Source organism: Platichthys flesus, chromosome 15 (genome assembly GCF_949316205.1).
Source record: "Platichthys flesus chromosome 15, fPlaFle2.1, whole genome shotgun sequence".
Lineage (NCBI taxonomy): Eukaryota > Metazoa > Chordata > Actinopteri > Pleuronectiformes > Pleuronectidae > Platichthys > Platichthys flesus.
Genome location: NC_084959.1, coordinates 3,431,572 through 3,456,291, shown reverse-complemented (window position 1 = coordinate 3,456,291; position 24,720 = coordinate 3,431,572). Strand labels below are relative to the sequence as shown.

Below are 24,720 nucleotides of genomic sequence, written 5' to 3'. Positions count from 1 at the left end.
AACACTTAAATGCTGTTTGGAAATAAACGTGAAGCCAGTTTGTACAGCAGCAACTCCACTTGAAACCTGACATCGAACACAACTTGTGGTTGTGTCTCTCTCTCTCAGGGTTTTTGTTTCCACCGCAAACTGATGGGATGAGTTCCTGGAGATGAATCTCAGTTATCAGGTTCCAGGAACTACTGCTGCTGTCAGGGATGAAGCAGATATCTCATAGATAAGACGACACAGGTCACGAGAGAAGGTTGTTTAAAAAAATAACAAATTAGAAAAGTCTCTCTCTGTATGTGTGTATTACAGACGTGCACTGAACTCCTGAAACTTCCCGGAGGGGGTGCACGTAAGAATGTAAACCGATCGGCTCCTGATTTTCAGATAATGTCCGAATGAGCCCATGTTAGAATACATCAGTTTCTAACATGTTTGTTCCTGCTGCCAGAAACAAATGATAACAGGCCAAAAGAAAGAGCTAGTGTGAAATTAAGTAACATAATAAATTCTGCATAAACTTCCCAAAATCCTCAGGGATTTGCAGAAAGGGAAAAGCTTTGTGGAAACATTACGACCACGTTGTGACAACAGATCAAATCCCCCTCACGTTCCTTCTCTTTAAAGAGCCTCCGGAAGGTTCCTGTGCAAACTTCTGCTTCAGCATTAGAAAGTGTTTGTTCGGTGTTTGCTCTCGAGTTGAGATGGGAGAGAAGTTTCATGTTTGAGAAAAGGGGAAGCTGATCCACTAACGAGTAAAGCAGATTATTTATTATATTGAGAGGCAGTAGTGTTACACAGTGGCTATGGCTTATGGGATAGTGGAGGTTGTTTGTGCTGGTGGACCCGGTTCCACGGCCTCATGCTGTTGTCGGATTAGCTTTTTTTGAATTTGTGACAAAGCGTTTCCTAAGCACTTTGAAGAGGAATTAATAAAAAATGTTGTTTTAAATTCCACTGTCAGTCGGGTCAGGTCTGAAAGTTCAGGTTTGGGTCTCAGCTGTAGGTTCTGTGCTCAACTCCAGAATAAGTACAACAAACCCAATGGCTGGCATCAATCAACACTAAGCAGTGGAGGGGGAAAGGTTTTCTGAGGCTCGTTTGGCCAAACACACTCATTGTCCTGGTCCCAGCTGTGGCCTGGATTCTCTGTCTGTGCCTGAAACTTCTCTTGTTCCTTTTATCTCCCGTTGTTAAATCTCTGGCTCACTTAAACATAAAAGGAAATCGATGGGAGTGTTATCGCCGCGGCTCCTCCTGTTGTTCTGGTGCGAACAAAACGCACAAGCTTCTTTAAAGTTCAAGCTCACGGGACAAGGAGTTAAACAATAGACGAGGAAAAAAGGTGAGAAGGCAGCAAAGTTATATCTTTGAGATAATGTTTAGAGGAAAAGGAAGTTCATTTTGCTGGTGGCGATGATATTACAGTGACAAGGAACCAGTTCATTCACTCATTCATTCTCCTTTCAAACGGAGGGACTAATCGTTTTTAATACACTTTATTCAAAAGGATTAGTTAACACAACAGACGAAGAGAAAACACTGCAACGTCAAACGAGCGCCTGTCTACAAACCAATCGATAGGACGTACATATATTTAAAATACCAAATTATTTAGCTTGGTTACCAAATAAAAATATGAAACCAAAACTAAACCAGATCAAATGGAAAGAATGGAACAAACACCTGAAGTTTGATTCCAACTTTCCAATGTTCCCAGATGTTAAATGGCAGCTTCATTAACTCTCGTGAACATGGTGGCGTGAAAAGGCGGCCCTCACAATATAAGTATAATATCATGATACAGAAAAAAGCGTGATGGATATGAACTGGCATGATTATGGGAGCATTAGTCTGTCTAAGCTGTTTTAAGGCTTACAGGAAGCGTAGTGTTCAGAACGCTGGAGCAGGTAGTCGGAGGAAGTGACAGATCCAAAGTAATTCAGTTTGACACAACATATACTCACATCCTGGTAAGGCCTCCTGTTTCCTTCTTTTAATCTTTGCACAAATTAAAAACACATTCAAACCCATGGTGGAGCTGTGAGTGGCCACACAAACACACAGGTGCAGTGGGAGGTTGTTCATGACACTGTGCTGGTATAGGAGCTGGGAAAAAACCATTTGAGCCTCAATGGGTGGCTCCGTTTCCTGCTCGGATTTCTGAACAAGGGGCGTCCATAAACATGGCCGCCGCGTGTGTCTCCTCTCGCCCAGTGTCATTTGGGCTCGGTGTCCATCACTCGGCCTTCTAAGGGCTTTCATATCCTGCTAGCGTCCAACTGGGGCTCAGTTTCTTAAAATGGGGTTCCTCATCAGGGGCTGAAAAGAGGGAGGGATTGTGCTGAGCTGAGGACTCTCCATTCCCACCTCCTCCACCCCCCCCCCCCCCCCCCCCTCCACTCAGCTGTCACATGTACGCTCAACAACTGATCTACGCAGGTCGGCCATGTCACAGTCGCTGCTGCAGCCGGAGATGCACATGCCATGCAGGAAGCCGCTCACGTCTGTCATGTGTAAAATGCTTTGATTGGTTCCTCGGCCTGCGTGGAACTGGAAGAGTTTCAAAAGCCTTGGAAAACGGCAGCTGGTTGCGGAGCCGTTAGATGTTTATTGGCACAATAAAAGAAAATGGAAGTGACGGTAAATAGTCCTGGAGTTGTGTGATGTTTTATTGATGTTACTTTTGGAGTACTAAAAACAAATTTCCACCTCTCTCCTCTGAAAATGTACTCTACTGTGATAAAGGTGGAGTCTCTCAGCTTTGGTAAGTCATAACACTGCACAGCAGTCAAACTGCTGAATTCTGGGTGTGGAACAGAAATATTAACTCTTGCAAACCAGCATTAGAAATGTTCCTGCTTATGAACATGGAAAACAATTAAAAATGTTCACGTAAGTCTAGAATAACTCTTTATATCAATGTTAAAGCATCAAAGAAAAAAGAATAACAAGGAAAACAAGGTTCAGGAAAAACAGCTGCTGATAATGTTTGAGCTGGAAACACAGAGAAAAGTGTTTGACTACTTGTTAAGAACATTGGAACAAAACTAGATCATTAACAGGGAGAAGGTGGCGATGCAGATCAGTGCAGCCGACCTCTGTACATCTCTGTCAGGCCTCTAACCCTCAGGCTCCTGAATCTGCAGCAGCACCGGATAATAAAGTCTCCTGGCATCTCAAGCAGCTGCAGGATATGAGTGGGTGCATGCATGTGTGTGTCTGTGTGTGTCAGTGTGTGTGTGTGTGTGTGTTGCCAGTCTCTTACCATGATGGTGGTAACCACGACAGTGCGGTTCTCTATTCCAGAAGTGTCGTTTGGAAGCAGCGGAGAATCCTGGATCAGGACCAGCTTGTCTGCATCGGTCCAGTAACCGATCTGCAGGGGGGGGGGGGGGGGGGGAGACGTGAGCGTCCGTCCCACTACAAGCAGCGTGTTCATGTGGACTGTAAATAAAGATGGACGACGCGACAAGTTCTCCAGCAGTTTAGCCGATTCATCGTGATCGCCCCCTGGTGGCTGGTGGATCGTAAACATCCTGCATGTCTAAGCTCATTTTGGCTCAACGTTACATGTGTTCAAAGAAAATTGCGTGATGGCTACATCGAAACTCCGCCTCCACACCGCGATCACTACAGCACAGTCTCAAGATTTTATTTTTATTTCTGTACAACTGCAGGAAGTGGAGATGCGTCGTCCATCTTTATAAACAGTAGATGGAGTGTACAACTAAAATACACAAGTTACATGTTACACAACACAGGTGCTGATCTTCAATCTACGTCTTAGCTCTGGTTGTGGATTTGAAAATAATTTACACACAATCACTTATTTCAAAGGGTGAGAATAAACATTAATGTTAAACACTACTTCCATGTTTTTGTCGTTCTAGTCAATAAAACCGTTTCACTTTTAACACCAGAATCCTGACGTGGAGCTGAGATTCCACTGAAACAGACTGAGTGAGTCCTTGAGTTATAACTTATAGTCTATAGCGGAAACCAAAGAGGTTGCAGGAAGTTGTGCTGCTTCGTTTTGTCTCAGGCGACTTTGTGTTACCGTTGTTGTCCAGAAGTCCTTCAGTGGAACTAACACACATGATGTGTTAGGGTCGTAATATGAATCTTCCGAGGGAATAACGCTGAGAGGAGGTTCACAGCATTGCTCGGCTGATTTATGACTTTTGATAAAAAGCCAATACCTATCGATCTTATAATATATCGATCTCATAATAGACGGGAGCTTTGACAGCGACCATAAGCAGCCATAACTCAGAGGGAGTGGAGATCCGCTCGCCAGCCGGCTGCTGGTGGCGAGCCAGGGGGGGAACGAGGGGCCGTGATTGGTTGATGTCTCCCGTGCGCCGGGGCATCGGGATGATTGAGGAACATGGGAAACGCTAGAGAGAAGGCTGTGACCCAAACACACACACACAGACACACACCGTGTCCTGACAGGACCCTCACTGGGACCAGTAGACGGGCCAAAGCAGCTTTTGATTGATGGGAACCCCTCTCTGCCTCCTCGGGCCCCCCCACCACCCCCTTCCTCCACCTTGATTGCTCTCCATTTCATTTCACCCCCCTGCCATCACTCTCACAAGTGCTCTCCCTCTTCTCTCTCTCATTCATCTTCCCCCCAGCCAGCCCCCATTTCCCCCGAGTTTCATCTTCACACTTCCATCCTGTCGGAGCAGAAGCAGAGCTACTGGAGGCCCGGTTATGATAACAGAAGACACCACACTGCGCTCTGTGTCGTCCCAGATGTGTCACGTCGGCACATATCTGGGACCCTGCAGAGACGTGTGAGGGCTGAAACATGCAGGATTACATTACATGGGACAATTATTCAAATGGCGGCAGTGTGGTGTGATGCTTTACCCGTCTGGGGCCGTTATTCTTCAGTTCAAACACGTCCATCGTGAAGTTGACCCTTCGGCCATAGTGGTCAAACTGGACATTACCTGTTAATCCCTGCAGCCGGACCTGCACACAGAGGAGAAGAGATGCACCGTTTAAATGACATCGCTGACAACAGCAGGCAAACACAAGGAAACAAACACATCATCAGCACGAAGGTCAATCTCCTTCTAAGGAAGACGAAAACACGTTGTCACCAGAAGAAGCGGATCAATACGAGAGAAAGCAAAGAAGGATTTAAGAGCGTCACCATCAGCGTGACAAGTTGGGTTTCACGTCTCATCTCTAATGTCGGGGAACGGGCTGAAGAAAGAGACACTTAACAGAATTAACAGTTTTACTGCCTTTATTTTTTATTCAGCATCAACTCGCAGGAAGCAGTTGACCAATCACAACAGATTGAGCCTGCGTGTTTCCGACAGAGGCTGAATAGAGGAGCTGCAGCAATGAACAGTTTGAGGAAAGAACACCACAGGACCAGGTCAACGCTGTGGGTCACCTGACGTATGACTTTTGATACAAAGCCAATAGGTATTGATCTTGTAATGTACTCATCTTATTAATAGACGGGAGCTTTGGCAGTGACCATAAGCAGCTATAAACTCAGAGAGTGGAGATCCGCTCGCCAGCCGGCTGCTGGGGGCGAGCCAGAGGAGAACAAGGAGCCCTGATTGGTTGGTGTCCCCTGTGTGCCGCGGCATCAGGATGATTGAGGAATGAAGCCAACAGGGATAAATATAACACACTCACTTAAACTACATGAGCATCGATTCCCAGAGATGACACACACCTCTTCAACAATGTGACTCAGGACGTTTTCACACCTGAGAGTTTGGATTAGGGTTCATGTCTTTGTTCAGACTGAACTGTAAAGTAAGAAGATCCAGGGTGTGGACGTCAAACCATCTGATTACACAACGGTTACTACCTGCAACCTTTACTCTCTATTAATGAACCAAGGAAGGTAAATACAGAGGCTGCAGAGAAAAGCTGAATAACCAGAAATGAATTGATGATTTTAATTAAAGCACAATACGGCCTGATCATGTCTGATAGAGTCGTCTTGAGTTGTGGTGGTGATGTAAATAAAGTTGAGACTCCTCTTAACCCCACGTGTCATCAATAAATCCAGTTTGATCTTTACAGAGAACCACATAAAGATAAATATATCCATCTAAAGTTATAAAGGATCATGTGATGGAGTTACCTGATTCACCCTCATGTATTTGAGCTGTAAACAACTGAAAAGAAAGGAAGCTTATGTATAAATTAAAGAGTGATGTGATTTCTTTCCCTTCCCCCGCCCCCCCCCCCCCCCCCTCTCACCTGTTTGAGAGTACGTTCCATGTCGATGCCCTGGTTCCACGGCGCGGCGGGGTTGGCCAGACAGTCGCCTGCGTTCCCCCGCCTTGAAATGTCGACCTTCTGCCTGCGCAGGTTCCTGAAGGCCTCGGCCATCACCATCACCCCGTCGTATGTCAGCGCTGAGGTGTACTGGGAGGGGGGGGACAGAGATGCAGATGTTAGAGCCTGTGAGCACAGCTGGGTTGTGTGAACGCTTTCCTCACAGAGTTACGCTGCAGCAGGAGTCATGTTTCAACTCCGGCTTATAACATTTATCTAAAGTAAATAAAACTCAGGGGGAACCTGTGATTTTTTAATTTACAGTCCTTGTCACCTGGAGGCCGGCCGGCTGTTCTGTCTGTTTTGGGAACAAACTGCACATAAAAAAACAGGTATGAGGCAAATTAAATGCTGATTTTGCCGGACAGCTAAAAATGTTCTGCTGCATTTGCTGGTAAGATCTCTTTAAACCACCCTGTGTGTCTGCAGGGCCGAGCTGTCCCACGCTGCCACGGCCCCAGCGGCTGCAGAAACACAGCAGTTCTTACTCAGCTCATTATTTTCTGGGAGAGAGAGGGCGAGGAGAGAAGATCACACACCCCGCAGTGAGAGCCCCGTTTCCCCTAATCTATCTATGACCGGGAGACTCTACCAAAAAAAAATCCCTCTCTCCCTCGTGAGCCGTACATTTCCCTAAAACTCACCTCTGGCGCGGCAGAGAACTAATTGAGGGGGATGAGGAAGCGGCAGCAGGATGGAAAGAGAGGGTGGGGGGGCAGGAGGGAGAGAGGCGAGTGTTTAGTCCAGCCGGGGAGCAGCCTGCCATTAATTATCCCAACTAGCAGGAGTTCATTAACTTTGCCTCCGGCCGGGGGTGAATCCTATTCATTAGCCCTCTGCTCACTGTGACATTATGGCTCTCAACAGACGCCGCTCCTCCCGGTCCCCTGGTTCCTCTCTGACAATCTGCCCAGAGTGAAACCATGCACACAAACAATCAAGGTGCGGGACAAACTCAATAACAGGACGATCACTGCTGCCGGGGACAGGAGCGTGGGACAGGGGCGGGGGGGGGGGGGGGGGACGGGGGGGTCGGATTAATTCTCCCTGTGGAGCAGCAGAGCAGAGCGATGATCACATGACACGAGTCAGACGTCAGACAGTTTCTCTTTCTCTAATCAGCACAATTAAAAATACGTCAGAGGATTAGTTTGGAGGATAGAGCATCGCTGGATAGTGTAAATGGTGAACAGTGTGTTTTATATTGTACTTTACTATTCTTGTTGACCAATGTGTGCGTGTGAGCAAAACTGGGAGATGGGAATTAAACTTTCACTAACTATTAAACTAGACAACCCGCACCCAACTCCTGAGCTGCACCTCTCCTCGACAGGTTCCTACAAAACCTTGAGGGAGGACGCAGTAGAAGTCCGGATCAGGGGACGTATCCAGGAGGTTCTTTAACCTTTTCAACAGTTTTCCTAGAGATTTACTCCTGGATCTTGATGAAAAGAATCAGGCATATTTCAGGAACTGATATGAATGTGTGAAATCTGGTGCAGCTTGGTTGAATGTAAGGGATCTGTTGGGCCTTGGCTGTGGTTTCCGCTCTACGTGGTGTCTGTCTAGCTCTGTAACTCGACTTTGTAAAGCTGCGTTGATCTCGTTTCCAACCGTTACCATTCATGTGGCCATGTGTCATGAATTTGGCTGGAGGACCAAGTAGCTACGTGACAAGTCGACGTCCTTAATCCTCTCTACGAGGCTCTATTTGACCGGTTGATTCCCCGAACAGGAAAACAACCTGTTGATGAGCACCAAAGCTGATCACTGCAGTAAATCAGGAGATGTGGACGATGATCTCAGGCAGGAGCAGGTAAAAGTCCACGTGCTGTTGCAGGATGCAGCTGAAGTTGGACAGCGTCTCTCCTGGCTGTTTTAAAACTGATCATTTAAAAGCTATAGTCTGATCCACGAGGGTTAGTGAACCAGCCGCTGATTCCTGGACCTTGTTAAAGACGTGGCATCGTTTTTTTATAACACAAGTACAGAAAACCCGACGCAGCAGCCATGTGGATACACCAGCAGACAGAAGAACTGACTGTGACTCGGAGAGAGGGCAATTTGTCAAGACACAAAGTGGCGAAGGACACGCACACTCAGAAGACGCACACACACACACACACACACACACACACACCATTTCCACTCCAGTGCATTTGGATTTTAAAATAGAAATCTTAGGTCGGACCAAGATTTGCTGCAGGGGAGGGGAGGGGGGGGGTTGGGGGGCGGGGGGGTTGCTGACCACCATTGCGTGATGCCTTCTTGCCACAGAGCCATTTGAAATCTGTGCAACTGAAGAGAATGCAAAGTGGGTCAGTCTGTCACATCGCAGCAGAGCAGATTGCTGATGGTCACGGACGTTTCTTATATGTTCATGCGGACGGATCATATTTCATTATAGCTGCTATTCGTTATCTGTTGCTTCAAGCAGACTTTGTATGTATTTGTGTCTCTGTGTTCCTGCTGCTTTCGCACACCTTGCAAACATGCTCCTGTGTATTAATACGCTTCATCTTATCTGCGCTGTCCTTTCTTATATCTTCTCCCGTCACATCAGAGAGATGATTACAGCTCCACGGTCTAGCGTGTTTTATCTTGTTACTTACAAAACGCATGAAACTTGCTTGTGTTTGCTATTTTGTTTTCAAACACATTCCAGATGAAACAGCTGGAATCGGTTCATTCCTTCACACGGTTGAAACTTTAAATCTCACACCAGAGATTTGAGAGTCGGCTTTTGAACACCAACATTGAATCCCAAGCAAACCGGTTTTCAGAAGAATCCACCAACCGTCCCACGTACCTTGGGCGGGGCGTCGGAGCCGGGGTACTCCCTCTGGTCCAGCTTGTTCCAGCGCTGCATCAGCTTGATGACCATGGGGTTGCTGAAGTCGACCAGCTGGAAGCCCGTCACGTTCGCCCCGCCGTGCATGAAGCGCTCCAGGTTGATGTCCTTGAAGCCCTTGAGGGGACAAGCAACAGGGGGGGGGGGAGACTTGTCATGGTCTGAGTCCACAGAAAGAGACAGGTGACTGATGGGAGGTGCAACAGATATTGATGATTTGAAATAGCTGACTAAAATTTACTGAGCATCCTTTTGAGCCTCAACACAGATGAAACACAAACAATACCAGACAAATCGAATGAAACCATAAGCAGATACCAGTAAGAGACTGGGTGAAACTATGAAGGTGCAACTGGTGCAAAACAACCGGGCAGCTGTGAAATCTGTAGTTGTGAGATTAGAATATGAGAAAATGAAGAAGAAGAAAAGAGAGGAAGAAGAAGAAGAAGAGGAAGAAGAAGAAGAAGAGGAAGAAGAAGAAGAAGAAGAAGAAGAAGAAGAAGAAGAAGAAGAAGAAGAAGAAGAACAACAACAACAACTTCAACAATAACAACAACAACAACAACGGGACACGTTGAGAAGACGTCTCTTTGCCCTCACCAGGTTGGCCATGATGTAATGGTAGCCTTTGACGTGTTTCCCGACGCTGACGATCTGCGAGGAGGCGGAGCACAGCTCAGCGTTAATCTGACTGGATTACAGCATAACACGTTAATTACTGTCAGAGCCGCGTGAGGCACAGTGTTGACACAGTGGAACCGTCAGATCGAGTCCGTGGAAGATGGGACGTCTAAACAAATGAACGGGCCGTCATGACAGTGAGTCGCCGAGGAGGTAAACGCTTCACGCTTCTAGAGTCGTGACAATGCTTCACACACACAGACACACACACACAGACACACACACAGACACACACACAGGTACAGTCACGTAGCTGCACAATGGTGATTAAAACAGATTTTGAAAGCTGACATCTGCTGAGAAATCCCCACTGGACGTTCAGGTAATCAGGGAATGAATTAATTGTCTAACAAATGGTTTGAACCCTCAGAAAAGTTTAGTTTTATATCGATTCCACAACAACTTCACCACAACGAGAGCCGAATGGAAATGATTAATTTCTAATAAATGTAAGAGTTGGTTCTTCCACTCATTACCTCGGCCAAGAACCTGCAAAACCCATTTCCACCGAACCTGGTGGAGGGATACGGCCTGAGCCTGAGAAGAAGCCAGGTTTACATGTGGATGTGGATTAAGAAGCAGATCCAGTTAAGATCCTCTCTTCATTTTTCAATATTTTGTAAATCTTTCTGGGAGTAAAGTACAGATCTTGGTTTTCCACTGTCAGTCCTCGTCCTTTCCTCTTTTATATTCTTCTTTGATTTCTATTAAACCAATTCAGTCCTGAGTTCTTAGTTTTCATATGGATTCAAAAGTAGTTCCAATTAAACCTGTTCATAGTGAATTAAGTCAGTAAAGATGTCGTCTTTTTCAATTCAGGTGCTGGGCACAGTGTGTGTTGAATTTAAAACTGAAAGTGAAAACAGGTTTTATCGGCCTCACACCTCATAACGTGACATTTTCACATTTCTTCCCCCTTTATGACCAAATATTACATTTTATTATGTTGTTAGGTTTTTATGCTACTAAATTTCACAAAATTCAACTGCTGTGCTCATTACCTTCTCCGGGGAGGTTATGATTTTAGTGTTATTTATTTAGAGGAGGTGTGGGGGGGCTTTACCAGGGAAGAACACATTACATTTTGGAGATAAACAGCCAGATCCAGGTTGTGTATCATGGGAGTCGGGTTAGATTAGATAACCTTGATGGAGGTGTGCGATCTCCAAGAGCTAAAGTGATTTTTGAAGTTTGTTCTCTCAGGCTGCGTCACTGATGGATTTTTAAATCTGTTGCCTTTGAAACCTGAGGTAAAGTGTGACGTGAGTGTGAGGGACACTTGCACTCTGCTCCCCCCAGAGAATCACATAATAAATTTGATCAGATTCTGCTCCATGTCTAATAAAATCCAACCGTGAAGCAGAAGTGAACGACTCTCATTTAACTCCCTGCAGCTGGGATGGATGAAGACTGAGAGTGAAAGGAGGCATCACTCTGATCGTGGTTATGGTTTCTGTTTTTGTTTTTACCTCCTTCACTTCACACTGAGAGGGAGGGAAAAATCATTTTAATATTCTGATCTGATATGAGAAGAATCTCCTGCTCAGCAACTTAAAATTGGCTCTTTCAATGTTTCGGGGGGGATTAATAAACTCATTTCAGTTTTTGTGTGTAAGAGATTATAATTAGGTGATTCGTTAATTAAAGAGCTGCTTCTTTTAGAAGAAGAGTGAGATCTGCATATTTAACCCTGTTGTGCGAAAGCCTTTAAATATAAAGACATTCCATTCTGCCTAATGTTGGAAATATTAGAAGGTACGACTTTGTAAATTCTACACAAAGAGTTTATACATTACTTATTGAACTTCAGTTGTCAGTCTGAAATGTTTAACAGCCAATAATTTTTTTTTTAAATGTATCATGATAAAGCATCTTTTGTGGAATCTAATTGGTTTTATGCAAAAATTACAACACGGATTTCCACAAAACTTGGAGGTAGAATTTCTTCAGTTTCTTTACGCTTTCCTCACCAATTACAAATCAAGATCTTGATTTTAATGTAGTTTTAAGATCTTAAATAATTTAGCAGGATAAGCACAAACTGTACAAATAGCAAATTAGCTGTCGGCAAACTACATCTCCCTTCGCGTAACAATTTTTTGGTTGATTTCTTTCATCAGGAAAATTTGACATAAAAGAAAGTTTTAAAACGTTGCTATGATTTTCCAAAGCCATATTACATCCTTCCACCAAGTTTAGCAGTGATCTATCCTCTAGTTTTTGTGTGATCCTGCAAATAAACAAACCAATCAACCAACGAACAAATGGAAAATATGATGATTCAAATCAAGAAAATACATGGTTTGTTTTCTCTCTTTCAGAATGTTACCTTACAAACCATCAGATAAACATCTAATCAACCTTTACATATTATTATGACTCTCATCCGACTACCTCACAACTTAAAAACACAGAAAATCATCAGCATCGAAAAACATTTGTTAACTAAATCCCAAATGTTCAACTTCCACTTTCCATTCAGCGGATATTCAAAGCAACATCTGGCTCGATATGTTCCGATCACACTGTTGCTAAGCAGCTAACGAAACTCAATTATGTATTCAAATCCTCGTCCTGGATCGGAACCATTTGGCACGAGGTAAACAGGCACCGGGCGCCGGCTGGAAAGAAAACAGGATAAAATAGACGTTTATGTCTTTGGCAACGACTTTGACCGCCGCCGCACAAAAACAGCAGATCGTCCCACCGGCCCTGAACATGACAGAGTCCATCACGTCTGCTCGTGGGACGCTCGGTGGCACCGGGCGGGGATGCAGTGCCGTGCCTACACATCTGCAAGATAAGTTGTTAGAACTATGACAGATGTCGGAGCGGAGATTTCCTGAATAATTGAACAATTACAGAGACACCAGTAGCTCCAGGGAAGGATTGATGGATGAAGGGATGAAGAGGAGCAGGAGGAAGAGGAGGAGGAGGAGGAAGATGCGGATCATATTCTGAGTGTGTTTATGCCAACGAACGCCACCGGAGATGAGCACAGACTGTTTTCAAGTTCAAAACATTCTAATGAGCACAAACATTAAAAAAACAAACAGTGAGTGAGAAACAGAAACTTCTGTTCTTGGGAGATGTTTCGTTTCTGCGATGTTTCAGAAGACGGGGAAAATGAAAAATTACATTCTGCTGAAGGGTTAAAGCAAATTCATCTTCCTCATCCTCATAGATGAAGAACAAACTCTCCTCATCATCACTTATCAAATACACGCCTCCATATAAGCAACTGCTCAAACATATTTAAACTTCAAAACTCTTCTGCATCAGATTTTCCAAGCAAACTAAAGATATCCGTGCTTCTGTTGAACAAAGTGTAATGTGAAGTCGTTTTAACGCTGAGTCATGGTAGCATCACCTGCTCCAGCATGTTCTGCAGCCTCTCGGCCTCGAGGTCGATCACAAACTTTTTCTCCTGCCTCCGGTCCAGATCCTCCAGCAGGCGCCGGTAACTGGCATCGTTGAAGTTTTCCACGCAGATGGCGCTGACCTGCCAGTTGTTCTGTCCCGCCTTCTCCATGATGGACTGCAGGATGGCGTATCCTGGTGGAGTCACACACACGGGAAACACTGTTATTCATCTTATTTGAAGTGCCCATCATCTTTGTTTACTTAGTTTTGTCGTTGGGAATTTGTCAACATAAATAATCTTTAGTTGAAGACTTTCTGTTATTACATTAACAGATTGGCTTTCTGAATATTTCTAAACATCTAGATTTAGATTCTAATTCATGCTCGATGTTACGATGAACACACAAAAGTGGAAACTCTGAGGTAATTTAATATTTGTTCACGACTTTTGAACGTTTACGGAAACAGTTGAAATAGAGCAGTAGCAGTGGATGTCGTGGGGGGGCAGTGTAGCCAGTAGTAGTGAGACAACAATAGGACACGAGGAAGGTAATTAAACAATGATGGAACATTTTGAAAACAGACAAAGTTTGTAAGAAACATCAAAATATGAGAACGTTGCTTCACTCAGACACAGGGGGCGCTAGGTGCATCTTTCTTTCAACCTACATTACTCTGCCCACTAGTGGACGTATTGCTCAACAGCCATCAACGTAAAGAGCACATTGAAGCATCTGGCCAGTGACTTCGTTTGAAACGTTAATGAGATCCTGAATAAATTAACTGGTCAAAATGATGCTGACTGTGTGAAATGTGTCTCATCAGCACGTGAAGTATAAAACATATTGTTGTAAGTTGCTGCTTTAAACAGGAAACTGGCCCCAGATGACACAACATCTCTGGCAGGACAAACTCTTTTTTACTGTCAAAAGAGAAACTGCATCGAAGCAGCGACTCTGAAGCTTTTATCCTCCTCCAGTCGGACCCTTGCTTTCGGGTCCAGTCGGGGAAACAGGCTTCTCCACGAGTCGGATGTGTCACGACACTCTGGAGGCTGAGGGTGGAAGAGGGGGGGGCCCTCGCTGTCAGGTTTGTGTATAAAGAAGATGAGTGTCAGAGAGGAAGCTGCATGGGGAGCTGCGAGGGCGGCTGTTCTCCAACAGGAACAGATGTCCCCCTTAAACGGCCCCTCCTGGTGGCCATCACAATCTGGCAACCCGTCTCCCTTTGCTCCCAATTAGTGGATTAACCTGTGCACTGGCAACCGGGCTCCCTCTCCACCTCCTTCTTCCTCTCCCCGGCCCCCGTGCTCCCCATTAGAGGAGCGTCGATGCCAGGAGGGACTGATGACTGAGGCCACGCACAAATGGAAAGCACACACACATGCATACCTACTCTACCATGCACACTTACTCACACATGCATACTCTCACATGCATACCTTCACATACATACTCTCACATGCATACTCTCACACGCACACTTACTCACACATGCATACTCTCACATGCATACCTTCACATGCATACTCACACATGCATACTCTCACATGCATACTCTCACATGCATAGTCACACATACATACATACTCTCACATGCACACTTACTCACACATGCATACTCTCACATGCATACCTTCACATACATACTCTCACATGCATACTCTCACATGCATAGTCACACATACATACATACTCTCACATGCACACTTACTCACACATCCATACTCTCACATGCATTGTCACACATACAAACATACTCTCACATACATACTCTCACATACATACATACTCTCACATACAAAGATACTCTCACATACATACTCTCACATACAAAGATACTCTCACATACATACTCTCACATACATACTCTCACATACATACTCTCAAATGCATACTCTCACATACATACTCTCACATACATACTCTCAAATGCATACATACTCTCACATACATACTCTCACATACATACTCTCAAATGCATACATACTCTCACATACATACTCTCACATACATACTCTCAAATGCATACATACTCTCACATACATACTCTCACATGCATACCTTCACATACATACTCTCAAATACATACTCTCAAATGCATACAAACTCTCACATACAAACATACTCTCACATACATACTCTCACATACATACTCTCACATACATACTCTCAAATGCATACATACTCTCACATACATACTCTCACATGCATACCTTCACATGCATACTCTCACATACATACTCTCAAATACATACTCTCACATACATGCATGTACTATATCATGTCAGGATGCCTCAAGAGACTCCTAAAGGAACGAGCCACACCTCCAATATGAGACTTTTCATTTTCCTACAGTTCATATGAGACTTTTAGTGGAAAAAAGGACAAAAAATTAATTAAATTAGCCTCTCAATCGAAACAATAACAAATCCCTAGTTTGGCGATGGCGTGAAGCAGCAAGGCATCATGGGAGTTGTCCTCTTCACCAGTATTACGAGTAAAAATATACCTGATCTATTATGAGTGATCGAGTTCCTAAGAGCATCTGAAGATTTCTTCTGTGGAACGACTGATATTAGTTTCTAAAAGGCAGAAGGAAAATCTATATCTTTAACTTCAATATTCACGTCCCTGGACTTTTAGAACAACTTGTCAGTGAAGATGAAGATTTCTTTCGGCAAAGGAAACAGAATAAATGACTAATCCTCCTCTGAAGACATTCAAGGTCTTCAGTCCTCACGGTGTGGATTCACTTAACATTTACTTTGCAGTGTTTGTGTCTACCTGCCAGCAGGGACCGCACACAGGAAAAGGTCTGGTAGCTAAATCTGACTCAGTGTCTCTTCTCGTTGCTTACGGAGAATAAAATATGATGGAATAAGCTTTTCTAACGTTCCCTGACAAATAAAAGATAATGAAAAAGACGGTGTTGCAGGTGGGGAGCTCAGAACGACTCCCTGTGGCAGCTGCAGCTTTTGACTGAAGCTGGTTCGGCTACAAATGAGCAGCTGTTTTTGTTCACTGTTGCTGTGAAACTATACTTTATGCCATTACAGTGGTGATCCCCTGCTTTGAAACCATCTATATATATTTTTCATCTTTATCTCAGCACGACGCCAGGCTGCAGAGACGTAGTTTAACCTACAGGAGCCTCATAGCGGTGAAATCAATTTTAAGTTCTTTCTCTAAAAGCCCCAAAAAGTGAATCAACAGTATATTTTCGGCCAGTTACTGTTTTCAGGCCTGTGCAGATTCCTGTTCTCGCAAAGAAAACACAGATTTGTATCGCTATTTTTTACATTTTCTAGAATATTTCCTCGATTTTATTATTCTTTAAAAAATCTATTTTGCATTATTTCATTTTCTGCTGTATCATTTGTGAAGCACTAAATGTGCAAAAGCTGCTGAACTAATAAAGTTGGATTTAGGAATTCAACCTCTTAACATGTTCCTGCCCGATGCAGATCAGCAGCTGGACTTGTTGCTTGTATGTAACAATGATGATGATGATGATGATGATGATGATGATGACATCCCATCATGCTCTATTGTGCTGTGTGGCGAACACGGTGTATGGACAGGAAGTTGCGGTGCTGGCAGTGAGGGCCCGGCTGATTACCAGCTGATAAATGTGTGTGGCCCCGGGCCGTGTGGAGCAGCAGCCAACCACGATGACCGTCAGAGACAGAGCCATAGGACACGGGAGGAAAACAGCTGGAGAGGAGAGAGAGAGAGAGAGAGAGAGAGTGCACATCTGGACCTCTGCCTCCTCTACATCTTCACCTCCATCCTTCCCCTCCCCCTCTTTTCCTTTCACCTCTTGCGCTCCTGAGAGGGTTTTAAAACACTCACTCCTCCTGACCATCTGCCGCAGGATCATCTCCTCTTATTCCCACCTCCTCCCTGACTCCTCTCATTTTTCATCATCTCATTTCATCTCCTCTCTCTTGTCTTCTCCTTACCTCAATTCCATTTCCTCCTGTTTTCTTCACCCTTTTCCTTCTCTCATGTCGTTTCCTTCCCTTTCCTTCCTTGACATTTCCTCTCTTCTGGTTTCCTCTGCTTTCATTACCTCTTCGTTGCTTTCCTGTCCTCTGCTATCCACTCATTCCTTCTGCCTGGCTTCCTCCCCGCTTTTCTCCTCTCCTTCTGTTTCCTCTTGTCTCCTTCATTTCCTATAACCTTTTCCTGTCCTTCATCCTCACTCTACTCCTCTTATTTCCTCTCCTCTTCTCTCTTTCATCGTTTGTATTCTTTATCCCTTTGCTTTCCTCTGCCTTCTACTTGTTTCCCCTCCTCCCTTTTCTTCTCTACCCCCTCTACACCTCTCCTCCCTGGCTGTTTCCTCTAATATCTTTCATGTTTGCTTGTGTCCTCTCCTCTCCTTTCTTCTTGTCCTTCATCCTCATTTCACTGCTCTCATTTCATCTCCCTTCCAGTCATCCGCTCTCTTGTCTTCTCTTTTCTTCACCTTCTCTCAGTTTGTTTCCCCCGCCCCTGACATTTTCCCTCCTGTCATTTTATTTACCTTCCTTTCCTTTCCTTACCTCTACTTCCCAATCTTTTCCTTTCTTCCCCTCCTTCCTCCTGGCATGCTCCCCACTCTTCCTCTCTCCTGCTGTTTCCTCTCCTCTGCTTTCTTTTCCCCACCCTTCATCCTTCATTCTGCTCCTCATCATCTCCTCTCCCTTCCCTTCTTTCCCACTTCTTGTTTCCTCCATTTCATCCCCCATCTTCTCCTCTCCTCCCCCACTGTTTACTCTAATCTCTTTCACTTTCTGCTGGTTTCCTCTTTCTTTTGCAGTCCTTCATCTTCATTTCCCTCCTCTCATTTCCCTCCATCTCCTCCTCTTTTTCTTTCTCTGATCTCATTTCCTCCCCCACCTATTAGTTTCCTCTCTTTTCCTCTTATATCTTCATGTTTAGTATCCCCTTCTATCTAATCCCATTTGCTCCATTTCATCTCTTCTCTTCCTGTTTCATCCCACTGCTTCCTATATCCTTTATTTCATCTCACCCCTTTCCTTCTCTCCTCTTCCTTGTTTCCTTTAATGCCTTCCTCGTTTCCCCTCTCCTTTTCTATTATCTCCTCTGTTTTCTTCATCCATCCTTTCTTTTCCATCACTCCACTTTCCTCCATTTCCTCTCATCTCATTTCTTTCTTTAACCTCGTTCCTCTCCTCTTCAAAAAAAGAATGTCATCACTCAATTTATTTGCATTCTCTTTAACTTCTCTTTTAAATAATTTCCTTCATTCATTTGTATTTCCTTATTAGTGTTTGTGTGTGTGTGTGTGTGTGTGTGTGTGCGTATACATGTGTGTGTGTGTATAATGGGAAATCCAGGGAAGCTAAAAGGAAAAGCAGTCACTCTCTCAAACACAGACACACAAACATACACAAACACCAAAGCACACACAAACACACACACACACACACACACACACACACACACACACACACACACACACACACAGAGCTAGAGTGTCCAGTCCCTTGTATCTGGTTCTTTGATGCAGGGAATCAGCCTGGCACTCATTGACTGAGCTCAGCCATGCGTGGGCTGATTCTACATTATAGTCGATACTGGATGAATGCCTGCTCCTGTGTGTGAAAAAAAATCCTCAGGCTAAAGTGCTGCAGCCTGCACCCAAAAGCCTTGTGAAAAGTGCATGTGCATGCTCACACAAACAGACACAAACACACACACATGCACAGTTAAACCCTCCAACAAAGACAGATGAACCTCAGGACAACATTTGAGGCTTTAATTTATTCACGTCTTCAGAGAAAACGACTGTAGTTCACTTTCTCCTCACTGACGAACAACCAGTGTCAAGCTAGTACACAACCTTGACAAGTGATGCAGAAACACAATTGGTCTGAAGGGCGGCGCCAGAGCTTAAACATTTAGTAATTTGAATTTAAACCACGTCAGGTATCGAGGGTTTCAGGATTTTTGGGGATCTAGAAAAATGGTAACTACTTGCACACAATTAATTCAATGTGATTGAATTATATGATATTTTGATTCTGTGTATGTTGTATAGTTTAAATCGAGTATATATTCTTATACTTGTTATATGTTGTTATGTGTGTTGTACCCGATGTTCTGCTGCTGTAACACGGGAGATTCCCAGTTTAGAATCATTAAAGTAAATAAATAAGTAGGTAAGTTAAATAAAGTATGGTAAGTAATATAAGTTAAGTAATTAAAGTAGCTATGGTAAAGTAAGGTCAGTCATCCAATATGTGCAGCAATCTGGTTTGATTCTTTGTCTGGAAATGAAACAGATTAAAACGGATCAGCTGTAAAGTTCACAGGGGAAATGAAAGAGGGAAGGAAATAAGAGGAGAGAGTATCGGATAAGACGTGGATAAAACCTGTAGAAGATGAGAATAGATTTCTGTAAATATTCATCATGATATGAATAATGGGAAAACCATTGCCCTTGAAAATGACTGACTTTAAAAGCTTCAGTTTGATCATCTATATTCAAATATCATCTCTTATACGTGAACCTGCAGGTCGTCAGAAGGTTTCACTCAATCAGGAGGAAGAGTATCTGTCTTGTTGTCGGTAGCTGTGTGTTGTCGTCAGTCCGTCACACACCTGACAGCCGGTGTTTCTAACTGTTCGTGCGACAGCAGCTTCGACAAAATCCTGAACATCAGCGATCAGGTAGTGAGACAGGAGCCTGGTTTCAGCACCATGGACAGAGCCCCTCACTCAGCCGAGGCTCGTCCAGGGAAAATATCAAGTTCAGCAAAATCCAGCAAATACACAAGAGTTCCATGTAACTCACAAAACACAAACCACACAGGATAACATCTTAAAAACTCTATTAAAGGAATATTTTATAATCGAGAACTGAAACGTTCCAATGTGAAGAGTAAGACGTATTTAGCGAGAACTTCGTTTTCTATAAGAGGATAAGCTATGTATGTTGATGGTGAAGGAGGTTGTGATAAAAGTGTCTTGTTTGTCCTTGTGCCATATAGACTCCTGTAGTTTCTTATCCACCATTGTTGAAATCTCTTCCTCGTGTGCTCTGATCACTTCACTTGAACACGGCCCCTCCAAGATTTTCAGTGGTACTGCTCTGTGTTGTTTGTTAGGCCCGTATCCGTAAGCTTTCAGAGGACGTGCACAACTACAGATGAAACGAAGGAGGAGGACAGACAGAGGACTGGCTTCATTTCCTATTCCATATGTAACAGTGAGCATTGGAAGAATCTGCTGCTGTCATCTCAGCACCAGACATCACACCACCTCTTCAGGAGTCCGTGTCTCGGCAGGTCACAAGCATTTCTGTGGCCGTCAGAGGACTGACAGCATATCAGAGAGCTACAGACACAAGTCAGAGTCGAGTAACCATTGGATTGTTGTCTCTGAATTATTGTAGATATTTGGTTTTTATAATTAAACCTACAAACCTAAATTTGTAAACCCAAGCACCAGACATGGATGCACTTCAGCTGCTGTTCCCTGATTGAATCTCCTCTGTTTGACCAGGAAGCATCTCGAGTATAAACGAAACATTACAGTCTGTTTTGAACCAGGAGACAAGAGACTTGATTCTAGAAAACATGACGCAACAGAACACCGGCTAATCCTGATCTTGAGTCAGCTTTGATGGGAAATGGAGGTGCTCTGGTTGTGTCATACATCTGAGGGAACCCTCCTCTGTGGCTTTTGGGGAGAACACTTGATCAGATACGAGTGGGTGTTGTTGAGAGGAGGCTTCTAACCCAGTCAGGCATGTGCGACCTGAGATAAGAGAGCGAAGGGGCAGGGAATGATTTGTTCTGAAGGGGAGGCCATCCTGATAGGGTCCTCACTCTGCAGACCCCCCCACCCCTCCCCACCATACATCCAATCTGCTCACAAACCCATTGCAGCCCCCCCCCTCCCACCAGCAGCAGCACAGAGAAAGAATAGAAAACCCCCCTCAACGAGCTTCTGGAGAATATATGAAAGTGAGATGTGGAGATGTGATCCACGCAGTCGCCCATATCCATTCTGTCTGGTAATGGAAATGTGACACGGAGCGGAGGGGGGGTTGGGGTGGGGGGTGGGGCTGAATAAGTACAAGCCTTTTGACTTTGGAAGAGTGAATTGTGGTGAGAGAGAGAGAGAGAGAGAGAGAGAGAGAGAGAGAGAGAGAGAGAGAGATTTGCCAGATTTGATATATCATTTTGCATATTTGCGTATATCATTATAGAATAAGACACTGTCCTCCCAGGATAATGTTGAATGTCTCCATGTATTTGACAAACATTTGGGACTTGTTGATTTTAAAGATTATGTTTCCTTTCCTGTTTCCCATCAACAATTACCAGTGGACTTAAATAAACCCAAACTGCAGCATGGAAAAGGAAACCCCATCGTGTCTACAGAGAAATCAAATCTAAAACTAATTAAACTACATGTGTCTTTCTGCAGAACGTCTCAGTGACCTTCAAACGAATGAAACACGAGCTCCGTCCTCGTCACTCACCCCGATCGGTGTCGTACAGGAACACGAACTTGTTCCAGTCGTAGTGGTCGAGCAGCGACAGCAGCGCGCCCCGGATGGACGGCCGGAGCTGCAGGGTGAACTGGCTCTCGCCCTCCGTGGGGAAGCTGGGCGTGATGAGGGAGATGTGCAGGGCGCTGCAGAAGGACGTCAACGTGTGGACCGAGCGCTTGTCGTACAGGCCGAAGATGGCGAAGACACCGCGGGAGTACTGTGAGCAAACTGAGGAGAAGAGGAACAAGACAATCAGTTAGTGCAAAGAAAAGAAGATGAGGGGATGTAGAGGGGAAATACATAAAACTTATTCCTGTGAATCCCTTTGAAATCATGTGAAGGAATTTATATTAAATGGAAATGAGGTTAGTGAGAAGAGATTAAACAAAGAGCCGGACGCTCAGTGGATTTGGTGAGAATTCTCTGTAGGTTTTGTCAATGCCCCAATTTTAAATTCATCATAAATATACATATACACTATATATACTGGCATTTCTCTCTTCTATCATTCTCTTCTATTGTTCTTTAATATAAACAACTAGGCCATTGTCAGGCTTTGAATCAGTTTACTTATCTTTTATTAAGCGCTCTTCTCCCATGACAACTTCACGGTGAAGGAGCAGAAACAACAACACGTAACGAGGTCTCGTCTCCAGAGAAACAACGTTTTTAAACGATATTCCTCTCGGCGCGCTGCCAGGGGCTCGGCGCACAGGAAGTGATGTTTTCTTTTCACTTCAGATAAACAGAGGAGGAACCGCGGCGGTTAATACGAGCAGCGATAGCCATCGTAAATGACAGATGCACCTGAACTGATGACGGAGACAAATTAAACCAAACGCTGTTTTGAATGACAATGGACTGCTGGGAGATGTGGCTCTGAGCACCGTGGCTGGAGACAACACAACAAACCATTATCCCGCTGATTACCACTTGAAACCCTTTTGAGAGGAGCAGTAAACAGATCAAACCCAAACACGTCCGGTCGTTCTCACGCTTTCATCTCAACCGCCGCTCTCTTCCCCATTAAACCACAGATACAGTAGCAACGCGTTGAGTCAATATCCTCCATGTTGTGTAGATGCAGTGAACTCCAGAGGACGTGTGGCCCATTAACAAAAACTCACTGAGCTCAGGCTGCTGCTGCTTCATGACGTCAAGACAGAGTCAAGACAGAAGATCTCAGGGAGCTTTTCATATGAGTTCAAAAAGCAAAGCTTCCCTAAGAGACATGTTGGTATTTGACAGAAAGAAAGAAAGAAATAAGTTAAATAAAGAATGTGAATGGGAGAAATTACAACTGTGGACAAGCTAAAATAAGCAGTTTAGCAAATTAAATTCCTTTGTCATTTTTTAATAAAAGACTTAAAATGACAAGAAATAACTATGAGATCTTTATAAAAAGTCCCATTCGTTTTTTTCTGATAGAGATTTTTATTATCAACCTTCCCAGGAAGATTTACCACAAGCCACGAAATCGTGAAACCATGTTATACGCCCCGTGTTTTATTGATGATACCAAGGAGAAGTACTACACTACCCATAATCCTCAGGTGTAGTAACAACATCTCTGATGTTCTGGTCAAGGAAATGTTGACCACAACTTCGAAAATCATGTCGACTCTGATTGGACCATTCAGCTCTGAGGGGGGGATGTGACGACACTAAAGTTACACTGCTACACTAAGTTACTATTCTATACACAATATGAAATGCTACACACATACACACAAGATACAAACTACAATAAAGTGAAACACTGTATTAAAAACATGGTTAAATTCAAGAAGCAGCACAGGAAGTTGTTGGAAAAGGTAAATTCTCAATGGTTTATGGGATGTGTAGTTCTTCCACTCTTAAAATAATGATGTACAATCCTCTACCTCAGCCTTTTCAACCCCGTTACTAATAATCACTTGCTCTGGATCAAATGTTTCATGGGCACAATTCATCTTGAAGCTGCTCGGCCTCGATCCAGACTCAAAACAATTTCAATAAAAAGATTTCCTGAAACATCAATGGAGCAAACGAGATATGTTCTAAAAGTGGGCGGCGGCTGTAACATCCTCTCACGTTTCCCAGATGTTTCCAAGGATCAAGTGTTTGAAGATAAATCAGAGGAGAATGAATATGGTCTGTAATCGTCTGGACTTGATCATATAAGACGATGTCGAGTTTATAGGGTTTTATATATTTCCCTCTGTTAACGATGTGTAACAAGCTGCGTCCTATATGTGTAACGTCTCTCCGAGCACGATGGAAACTTTTCATTTGCATCAAGCTGCGCTCTGCAAACACACGCAGTGCATCCTGCTTAAGGAGATCTCCTCATTATAGAAAGGTTTGGCTGTCGACAAGAGCCGCACTGTAATTGCCCACTTTTAACACACGCACACACACATATTCACGCACACACTCCCGGAACGACAACAACAGAGAGGTAAAATAATGAGCATCCTCTGCCAGTTTCTGGGTGAGGGAGAGAATCAGAGTGAATGTGAAACTGAAGGAAACGCTCCAGACAGATGCTTCACTGACAAACCCATTGTTTCCATGCAGAGTGCAGTACACTGTTGAGTGTGTGTGTGTGTGTGTGTGTGTCTTTCTGATCTCCCTGCCTCACTGAGACAAACAAGACAACAGTCAGAGTGAGAGAGAGAAATCCATGCTGCTTGTGTTGTACACACAATTAAAGTACATGCAGGTGCTGGATACCGACACGAGCAGGAAGAAGACGACAAGTCGAGTCTGAACTGCTCAGGGATTCGTCTCAGTATCACGGCTGAAGTTTGCTTTTCCTCGTGTCAGGACTGAAGTCAGCGTCTGTGTCGGTTGTGTAGAGAAAACGTCTCTACAAATATTTGACCTTCATGAAGAAAGAGAATGAAACTTCACCAGAGAAAGACCTGTGACATGCTCATGTGCGTCTGTGTGTGTCTGTGTGTGTGTGTCTGTATTGAGGGATGAAGGCTCTCTGGAGGAGCACAGTCGTGGTAGAC

General features: G+C 44.2%; 1 protein-coding gene across 1 annotated transcript in view; it reads right to left on the bottom strand.

The window, feature by feature from the left end:
- Positions 1 to 24,720, bottom strand: part of gria4b (glutamate receptor, ionotropic, AMPA 4b) — a 103,252-nt gene that overhangs the window by 28,457 nt on the left and 50,075 nt on the right. Inside the window, exons 4-10 of the mRNA XM_062406523.1 lie at positions 21,710 to 21,949; positions 13,215 to 13,399; positions 9,764 to 9,817; positions 9,122 to 9,280; positions 6,235 to 6,402; positions 4,870 to 4,974; positions 3,257 to 3,367 (exon numbers count right to left, since the gene is read on the bottom strand). Of these exons, the coding sequence (XP_062262507.1) occupies positions 3,257 to 3,367; positions 4,870 to 4,974; positions 6,235 to 6,402; positions 9,122 to 9,280; positions 9,764 to 9,817; positions 13,215 to 13,399; positions 21,710 to 21,949 (1,022 nt within the window). The remainder of the gene's footprint in view (positions 1 to 3,256; positions 3,368 to 4,869; positions 4,975 to 6,234; positions 6,403 to 9,121; positions 9,281 to 9,763; positions 9,818 to 13,214; positions 13,400 to 21,709; positions 21,950 to 24,720) is intronic.